The 10,252-nt window shown below is 30.5% G+C and overlaps 1 protein-coding gene across 2 annotated transcripts; it reads left to right on the top strand.

Moving 5' to 3' along the window:
* Positions 1–2,042: 2,042 nt before the first annotated feature.
* On the top strand, positions 2,043–9,847 carry LOC133300375 (thermospermine synthase ACAULIS5-like). Of its 2 annotated transcripts, XM_061499906.1 has the most exons (11): positions 2,043–2,243; positions 2,416–2,482; positions 2,838–2,932; positions 3,907–4,009; positions 5,147–5,235; positions 8,156–8,312; positions 8,397–8,472; positions 8,615–8,673; positions 8,973–9,109; positions 9,262–9,341; positions 9,807–9,847. In XM_061499906.1, the coding sequence occupies exons 1-10, from the start codon at positions 2,092–2,094 to the stop codon at positions 9,338–9,340; spliced, it is 1,014 nt and encodes a 337-aa protein (XP_061355890.1). In that variant the 5' UTR covers positions 2,043–2,091; the 3' UTR covers position 9,341; positions 9,807–9,847. The 2 variants fall into 2 exon arrangements, with proteins under 2 accessions (XP_061355890.1, XP_061355889.1); XM_061499905.1 differs by lacking the exon at positions 9,807–9,847 and having other exon boundaries at positions 9,262–9,522.
* Positions 9,848–10,252: the final 405 nt, after the last annotated feature.

Genomic DNA, 10,252 nt, shown 5'->3' with positions numbered 1-10,252 from the left:
TTTCAGGGTTATAATAATTTTTTTCATTATACTTTTTTAATTTTTCAACTCAAAACGACATCGTTTTGGAGCGAATGTAGATAATTTATCTATATTCACTTTAGAAACATTAAAGACTAAAACTATTTAACATTTTTATATCGATTTTAATATTAAAATTATAAACTTTATCATTCCAAAGTCATAAATATAATGTAATATTTATAATTTAAATATTCAAAAATAGTAAAATACCTTTTTATATTTAGGAAGATATTTTCCATTTTAAATAAATATTAATTCTTTAAAAAAAATCTATCATTAATTATTTATTTAAAAATTTAAGAATATAAGTGTGAAATAAAAATTATCAAATGGAAAAATTAAAAAACATGTGAGTAATTGAGACGTCGTAAATTCTTATGCCCGCGAGATGGGACTAACATCCATGTTCAGAATCTTTCTGTGTCTCACGCTCATTGCCATATCCAATTAAACAATTTGGTTTCAAAAAAATAGAAAATAATTTGGTTTCCAAAAAATAGAAAATAATTTGGTTTCAAAACCATTTTAAAAAACTGTTTTTATGGATCGTGATCAATCCATATCCAAAAGAATAAAAAGCAGCTTGGTTTCAAAACCATTTTAAAAAATTGATTTTTATGGATTGGATATATTTGATTTCTTATGTTGGATTGAATTAGTGGTGAGAGTTACATGAATTGATTACATTAAAGAAAGCAACTGCCACGCCTCAACGAAAGACACTATAATTCATCTAGGATTGGAGAAAAAATTACTATTAAAATAATATATCACATAAAACTTGCAATAAATAACTTAATTTATATAATAAATCTTACATCGACAGCTGAAAATGAAAATCATCTGCTTCATGTCTCGTTCTATATTTCAACTTTAATACCCTTACCCTTGTTTTTTCTCCCCCAAATCTCTACAAAACAAAACATGGCAAAAAGTGGAATGGAATGGTGAGGTCCAAATGCTATATTTGAAGGCTACACTAATGTGACACAGTAGGTAAGGTTGTCGGCAAGATAATAGATTACATATATATTACTAAATACAAGTGATTCTGTTTAAACAAATGTAATAAATATATAGATTCTGCAACTTATATAAAATATGATAAGATCTGAAGAGAACTATTTGTAATAAACATTTTGTAACAGAATAATTACTTGTGTCACCCAAGTGCCGCATGGTAGTGGGTTATGCTATTAGACCATTAAGCATTAGAAGCAATGTTATAAGAACTGGACCGATTCGGTCGGGTTGACTTGGAAATCGGTGAATCGGTTATGTAATCGGTCCGATTTTTATATTAGACCGATTATGTTACAGAATTGGTGTGACCCAGTGTGATCCGGCCGATTTTCGTAAAAACAGATGACCCGGTCGGTTCAACCGGTGACCTGGCCCGGTCTATAAAAAAAAATTAATTTATTTTTATAAATTAATGTCTTCTTTTTTTTACTCTCAAACACAAATGATTTGTTTTCTTTTAAAATATTTGAGTGATTTGTAGCTTATTAACTTACATAGTATATGTTTTTACAACACTAATATTATCTTGATTATGCAATATGCAGGGAATTTTGATTTGATTTATAGTTAGATATGTCGTTTACTGAACCTGAAATATTAGTATCACAAATATTATATGTTTGATTGATCTTTTGTTGGACAATGATGTGTAATTTATTATTTTCATATTAAAATATTTAAAATTGATATATTTTTTTACAAGTAATTAAGTATATTTATAGTTTTTTTAATATAAATTATAGATTTACATATACTTATCGGGTCATACAGTTGAATTAGTGACTCACTAGTTAAATCAATAACCCAATAACTTAGTACCTCAACTGAGTCAATGTCAGAGCCGAGTTTAATAATACTGATTAGTACTATGTATTGTTAATATTATAATATTCATCATCGAATAGCTAGCTATAAAAGCGAGTGCTGCCCACTATTGCCACATCCCGCAATCCCATCACAGAAATTGCACTTTGCACCCCCTATCACTACTATACCATCCAATTCTCTGATACCGTTGTCGTTTGTTCTTTCTTTTTTCAAAGCATGGGTGAGGCTCCTGAAGTGCTCTACGTTAATGGGTTCTCAAAGTTTGGCCACGAAACTCAACAAAACAACGGACATGATCAGAACCATGATTCTTCCTGGTACGAGGAAGTAATCGATGATGATCTCAAATGGTCTTTTAAACTTAATAGGTTCGTCATTGCTTCTGCAATTCACAACTCCAAATCAATGTCAGTCGGTTTTTTTAAACAGAGATTACTGTCATTTCCCGTTTGTTCTGTTTTGCTTTTTATATAAAAAAAAAATTGTTTTGTTTAATTACATCAACTCACTTCTTTGTTTTCTTTTAATCATTTTCAACAGTGTGCTTCATAAAGCGATTAGCGAGTACCAAGACATAGCTCTCTTAGATACAAAGCGTTTTGGAAAGGTTTGCAAGCTATTTTGTTGCTTCTGCTTCTTCTTCTTCTAACAAGGAAATAAACAAAAGAAATATGGGTTAGGAATATTTTGCACCAATCTAAATTATATTTTCAATCTTAGGCATTCATCCTATTCACATCTAACAGCCCTAATTTACTAAATATCTGAGTCGTTAGATGTAAGTAAGGAAATCAATAATCAAGATTGGAGTTAAAACTTCTTATTCTTAACATTGGTTTAAGAATAACCCGCCCTAAGAAATAGATGCAAAATTTTGTATTCCTTTCTTCTATTGAAAAGCAGAGGGAGGAAAAAAGTTTTAAATAATAATTGTTATGTGACATTATTTATGTTGGATATAGGCGTTGGTACTTGACGGGAAGATGCAGAGTGCTGAAACGGATGAATTCATTTATCACGAATGCTTAATTCATCCCCCTCTTTTATGTCACCCCAAGTAAGTTTCTATGTTTACTATTACGTTATGTTTTGACTTTTGACTCTAAGGCTTTGAGAAACATTCATTTCGCGCCGTTTGGTTGAAGATAAATTTTAAGAATACTAGAGAAATGTAATTACTAGGTATCTATAGGGAAAGTTGAATAAATGAGGAAGTTAAAAAAAAGTAGTTTGGTTTGACAAAATTTTACCAGGGAAATATATGACAAAAAGTGTGTCAAGAGTGCTTTATCCGAGTTTTCTCAAAAAACCACCCTCAAATCGGGTTTCTAAACAGTGCAAATTACTATCTTTCTCAAAAAGCCAAGCATTTCACATAGATGGCTTTTGGTCAAAAGTTGAACCAAACATTGGTTTTCTAAATACTAAACTTCATTTACCTAGAAAAATCTCAAAAAACATTAAACCAAACGCCCCCTAAAGGAAAATATTATTAAAATTAAACTATATATATATATATATATATATATATATATATAGAGAGAGACACACACATTATAAATTCAAAAATATTTTCTGCAATTAGATTTAATAATGCAATATTTTATTAAATATGATCCCCACTTTTGTTCCTTACACAGAAAAAAAAAGTCAAATTTTTATCCCTCTACAATTTAAATTCTTTGAAAATATGATCTCTCATAAATTCAATGAAGACCCAATTTAGTCCCTAAACAAGACTAATATGAGATTCTTTTTATAAGGGACAAAAGTGAAGACCGTATTTTTTTTGTTAGGGACCCAAAAGGAACTTTATTCTTATATAATACTATATCTTATAAAAAAAGGTATATAATCAGTGAGTACTGAGTACCATATCAAGCCCAGTCTTTCTTATACTCACTTCATAAAAATTAATAGCGTCATTACATATATACCACATGATTGTGCTTCTTGGTAGACTTGATTGGGGTTTTGTTTGATCATAAGCCTCTTGACTAATATGAAGAGGCATGTTACTTATTGTGGCAGCCCCAAAACGGTGTTTATAATGGGAGGAGGTGAAGGTTCTGCAGCTAGGGAAGCCCTCAAACACAAATCACTGGATAGAGTGGTCATGTGCGATATAGACAAGGTTACTACTAAACCATATTGCTCCTCAGCCGTCCATCTAATTCAAATGTTAATAATATCCGTATAGATATTGGCAGTGCTGATGTTTTATTTTATTTTATTTTTTCTTAAACAACACTCAACTTTAAAATACTATTGATGATTGTTGGTCTTCCTGATAAATGGTGGAATTTTACAAAATATTATAATCTCAAATAAATGTTTGATAAATTAGTAAGATGTCAATACTAAAACATGGTGCAATAGCCCACTTTTATATAATCAAACAGCACTTTTTTAACCTATTTTTAGTCCATCAAATATAATAGTCCATCAAATACAATAGTCAGATCATTTATTTATTGCTTACTTCCTAACAACTTTTTATTTATTTATTTTCAAATCTCAATTACCTACTTTTTTAATGGAATTTATTTTATATTTCAAATGAGATTATGTATCATATTTACACTAATCTGTAAGAAATTTACACATATATATTAAATTAGAGTATATTTTTGTAAGATGGTTTAATCTCTTAGCCTAATTTTGTATATAAAAACAATTCTTTTAAATTAGCTGCTCATATCTTCTTTAGGATTTTAAATATTTTTTTAGAAAAATCTTTTTAAGATTTTATTTGAATTAATTATTAATTATATATATCCCTATTAAAAATTTTAGGTATTTTCTATTAAATTTCGTGTTGAGATATATAAAACCATTAATATAGCCCCACCCAATAGCTTAAACTTTCGGATTGAATTGGTTCTTTACATGGTATCAGAGCCTTGGTGTACCGGGTTCGATTCTCACCGCCCCCCATTTTATTTCTAGTGGAATTTCTTTCTTCGCACAGGTAGGTGGGCTTGTGCATTGTCCACCCTTTAAGTCCAGTGGGCTCCCGTGTGAAGGGGCGGCTTGTGCATTGTCCACCCTTTAAGTCCAGTGGGCTCCCGTGTGAAGGGGCGTGTTAAGATATATAAAACCATTAATTAATATAGCCTCACCCAATAACTTAAGCTTTCGGATTAAATTGGTTCTTTACATTTCTATTTCTATTTTTATTTTTATTTTTATTTTTTAATAAGTCCTACTCTTAACATTGACAAAGATGCTCAAATTACTGTAAACAAGTTTCAACTGCTGACTCTTGCAGGAGGTGGTAGATTTCTGCCGAAAATACTTGATTGCAAATAGGGAGGCATTTTCTCATAAGAAGCTCGACCTTGTCATCAATGATGCCAAGTGTGTATATTTGCTTACTCGATTGCTTTGTTTCTTAATTAATGATTTTTTTCATCTTAGTTTTCATTCATTTATAATTTATTTGAAACCATAAAACTATATTATTGGAAAAATCAATTATATTATTGAAAAATTCAAGTACTTAGAGTGGTTCCTATAATTTGCTCGAGTGAAAATACACTAAGCATGCTCCACTTATATGCATGGAGGAATTTAATTACAACTTGTATAAGTAATATTATCAACACTTCATCTCAAGTTGGTACATACCTGTCACTAGAACTTAGCTTGTTATATATGTACGTAGTTCTTGAAGCACAAAGAAACTTGACATCTATACTTTATCTTGCAAAACTTTTATTCTTGAAAAAGTTATTTTAACCATACGAGTTAATGAGTGTCATAACTCCATATTCAAACATATCAACACTTTGATGTAGCAACTGTCCTCCGCCTTTTGCTTTTCTATTAGATAAGGTCCCTTTTCAAAAGGAGGTTAACATCTACAAGCAACAATATCTCCATGGATTAGTCCCTATTTTTATATAGTAACCCCTTTTCTAGAGAGCCCTTAATATATCTCTACATTCCAACCACTACTTCTCCATGACTATAACATGGATAAGAAACTAAGGGGGCGTTTGATAGAATAAATTTTTTTATTTATTCGAGAACAATAGATTATTGGAATATAGTGGAAAATATATTTTTCTGGAATGTTACTTAAAAGTTGTTTGGTATGACCAAATTTTTCAAGAATTTTGTGGTTAATTGTACTGAGTGTGTGTTTGGTTGATTGTGAAATATTAGTGAAAATATGATATTATTTTACAAAAATAACTCCACTTTTATTTTTCAATATCATATTATATGAAACATTAAACGACAGAAAATATCTACACATAGTTGAACATAGTTGTTTACAACAAAACAAAACAAAAAGACTTTTTTAGGACTTCCAGACTTTAGTCAATATGTCAATATTCTTCATCGTATATCTTCTGATGTGTAAACAGAGCTTTCACAGATATCGTCCACAAAACAAGGTTAGTTTCGTCCACATATTCAAGCCTTAATTTTCACTTCCCCATGCACAAAATTTTTCCATCTAATCCATGGCATTTTTTAGCTGAGCATCGTAAAACAACTTAACACACAACATCAATTTCTGGGATAAAATATTTGTCCGGAAAGTTTTTCATTTTTTGCACCAAACATGGGATCCTTATTTCTCCAAAGATGGTTTTTCGAGAAATGTAAAATATATCTGGTACCAAACGGGCCATAATAGGAAAATATATGTCTAGTTTAGTCATAATGAGATACTTAAGTTTTCCGACTTATCTTCCAAAATGCTAAGAGCATAATTTTTGTGAGAGATTCAAATGCTAGCATTTGATTGACCAACTTTAAATCAAAGAAAATATTTTAATCGACCTCGTCTTTTAATCTCAAAGTTTTTGAACTAATGTTGTTTCAAATGTTGGATACTTTCATGATCATTATTTATGATAACAATATCAATTATATAGACAACAAGATAGATACACCAAATAATAGCTTGTTTCACTCTAGGCTATACCAAATTACTGTAGAGCCTTGCTGAACTAACTAAACCATGGGCTTTGTTTAACTCCATATAAAGACTTATGCAATCTACAAATTAATATTGACTCCTGCTGAGTAACAAACTTAGGTGGTTGCTTCATGTATATATTTTTTTTAATTATTATAAAAAAGTATTTTGATATACAATTGATATGAGGTTACACATGGCAACCACAGACCAAAACGGCCAAACAAATGGCATTTTTACGACAAAAAATTTAATCATTTCAACATCAACAATTCAACATTCACAACACTTTTATTTCAAAATTTAACATAGCCTAGGGTGAAAATTTGAGTAAAGCATTTAACAACAAAATAATCTTTCACAGATGCACCTTGCCACATGTAATATTATGAACAATCTTAAATGAAATTGAAACAAAAATTTTAAGATGAAATTTACCTAATTAGTATTAAATTATTTAGGGTTTTTTTAGTATTGAAAAAGTTTAAGTGGGTTTAGACACCAGTATCTCACTAGGGTAAGAGAAGACCCCCAATTTTTTTGAAGATTTTCAAGAGGAATTACGTATCACTCACCAACAAAATCCTCATATCGACTAGCGAGATTTTAACTCACATCCTTATGGATTATGGACCTAATACTTAGCCAACTGTATCGACTTTTATTGGCATTAATGTTTTTTTTTATAAGCTGTGAAGACTAATAACTATCTTCCTACACTTTTCTTTCTTTGCTCTTGACCTTTAAAAGCAATGGCAAGAGGTCACGTCCGATAACTTAATTTTATTATTTCTACAACAGTCGTAATTAACATTTATTTCTTATAATTTTTAAATGGGTTTGTCACTTCTAAAATGATAGCAGATGAAATTTTTTGCAACAAATATATTTACACTAAGATCCGCATGCGGATCTTGATTTTCTATGTGTTGTTGCAAAAAAATTTATCTGCAGCAACAGAAAAAGTATTAAAGCCTTTTTAAATATACTATTTAGTTATTTGTAAATTTTGAAATCTGTTTATCAAAATGCTCTGCCAATACCAATTATACTCTTGAAAAGTTTAAGTCTCCGCCAAGCTACTATAAATAATGCTTTATCCAATCCATTCAGCAATACATGTACCTTAGTGACTTTTACTCAGACTAACCATGTGCACCCTAGGTTAATAGTCCACTACTTCCAAAGAATGACATTTATGAAAAAAAAAACTTGCAAAGAATATTCTCTTTGAAAAGCATATATTGTTCTTTCTTTGAAAAACACACTCTTTCCGTTTTGTTTTTTTGGATTTCAAGGAGGTCTCTTACTTAATGAAGCTAAAAATCATATTTTGCTTTGAAGGGCTGAACTAGAGAAGAGAAAGGAGAAGTTTGATGTCATTGTTGGAGATTTGGCAGACCCACTTGAAGATGGGCCTTGCTATCAACTCTACACCAAATCCTTCTATGAGAAAACCGTGAAGCCCAAGCTCAATGATAATGGCATTTTTGTAACCCAGGTAGATTATGAAAAGCACCCTTTTATGTCTCTGTACAAAACCTACTCAATAATAACGTTTAACGATAAATTGCCTATTGTGCAGGCTGGACCGGCAGGTATCTTCACACACAAGGAAGTCTTCACTTCTATATATAACACAATCAAACAGGTCTTCAAATGTAAGTCTACGTATTTCAATTCTTTTGTTCAGTGATTAAATTTCATATATCATTTACAGATTTATTTAACTGAGCAAAAGGATATTATGTTTTTTAATTTAACTCAATTTATGTTTTTCTTTTTTCTTTTTTTGGGGTGCAGATGTGATGGTATACACGACTCATGTGCCATCATTTGCTGATACATGGGGATGGGTTATGGTATGTGAAAAGAAAGCTTGGTTTGTTTTACTACTTATATTTGTCATTGAATATTAGGTTCGCTTTTTCTGCTGCAGATAAATTATCTGCAATAAACCTAATACGACGTCGTTTTGATACGGAAATTATGATGTTTTTGTAATTTTAATTTATTTCAGGGTTATAAAAGTTTTTATATTAATTTTTTAATATTTCAATATCAAAACGATGTCGTTTTAGAAATAAATGCAGATAACTCATCTGCAGAAATATTTTTGCCTTAAATATTATTTACATGAAATTCTATGCTTTAAATTCAGGCTTCAGACCAACCACTATCGATTGGTGCTGAGGAAATTGACAAAAGAATCGAAGCAAGAATAGATGGGGAACTGCTCTATCTAAATGGTGCCTGGTTCCATTCATCTGCCACCATGAATAAGACTGTTTCTCGATCGTAAGTACTCGCAATTCAAATCCAAACCCAAAATGTCTGCACAAATTGAAGACCTTTGATAGGCCTAGTTAACTTATTCCTATTAGAACACTACTCAATTAACAATTAATTCGGATGATGCTAATATCAACATGCTAACTTCATTGTTGCAGGCTGCAGAATGAAACTCATGTATACACTGAAGAAAATGCTAGATTTATTCCTGGACATGGCATGGCTTATCGTATCTAAGGTTTCGATCAACAACTTTGCGTAGTGCATACCAAATTCATCGCCCCGCATATTTCGTTTTATATTCACCCTTAAAGTAAGTCTAGTGATACTAATGAAAAAAAAAAAATGACAAATTGTGTATCCGTATGAACCGCATACATTACCGTGTACTTCTTTTTAGAAGTACTTACTTTCTTTTATTCAGGGCAGGTTCATAATTAAGATTTTAAACTCTTTCCAAAGATAATATTGAAAAGAATCAAACACATGTTCTCATCTCCACTTGTTTATGTCAATTGAGCTACCATCATTTGATAGCTTGTAATTCTTTTCTAGTAACACTAAGGTTTCAAGCCATAGATTGATGGAAAGTCTTATATACTCTCACCTTAAAGTATTGCGTCATAGAGTTCAGATTTGACTTTAGAGTTAATTTGGGGGCATATTTCAATTTTTGTAACACATGCATGTTTTCATTTGCAAGGTACAACGGTATTAGAGTATGTAAGATTCAAAACAATAAGCATAACAACATAAATCAAATAATCGAATCAATAGTTTACTATTGTTTCATGAACTTGGCTCTAGAATTTTGACTAAGCTTCATTTTATATGGTATAATTTATTGTTGGGAAATATTGGGGTCGCCTAGTCTATTCATTTTATGGGTTTTATGTTTATAGATAAAAAACATCTCCTACATGCACATAAAAGTGTGTGAGACCTATATAAGATCATATGAAGAGAAGAGAGAGAAAAAGAAAATATGGATCTTACACACTTTTATGTGTGTGTATGATACAATTTTATCTCCTACGAAAAATATTACCTCATTTTATATGGGGAAATCTTTTTCTTATGTTGATGTAAATAAGTTATCTTATGTTAGTAAAACAAAATAATAAAAAGGACCCACAAATGATTGGAGAG

The sequence above is a fragment of the Gastrolobium bilobum genome, unplaced genomic scaffold (assembly GCF_033153095.1).
Source record: "Gastrolobium bilobum isolate Gb01-03AN ecotype WA unplaced genomic scaffold, APGP_CSIRO_Gbil_v1 utg41768, whole genome shotgun sequence".
In the NCBI taxonomy this organism is placed as follows: Eukaryota; Viridiplantae; Streptophyta; class Magnoliopsida; order Fabales; family Fabaceae; genus Gastrolobium; species Gastrolobium bilobum.
This window is presented reverse-complemented; position numbering and strand designations above follow the sequence as displayed.

Coding starts and splice junctions, on each gene's coding strand:
- LOC133300375 (XM_061499906.1), top strand. CDS start 2,092: ATGGGTGAGGCTCCTGAAGTGCTCTACGTTAATGGGTTCTCAAAGTTT. Junction 8,473..8,614: donor AATCAAACAGGTCTTCAAAT/GTAAGTCTACGT, acceptor TTTGGGGTGCAG/ATGTGATGGTATACACGACT. Junction 9,110..9,261: donor AATAAGACTGTTTCTCGATC/GTAAGTACTCGC, acceptor TCATTGTTGCAG/GCTGCAGAATGAAACTCATG.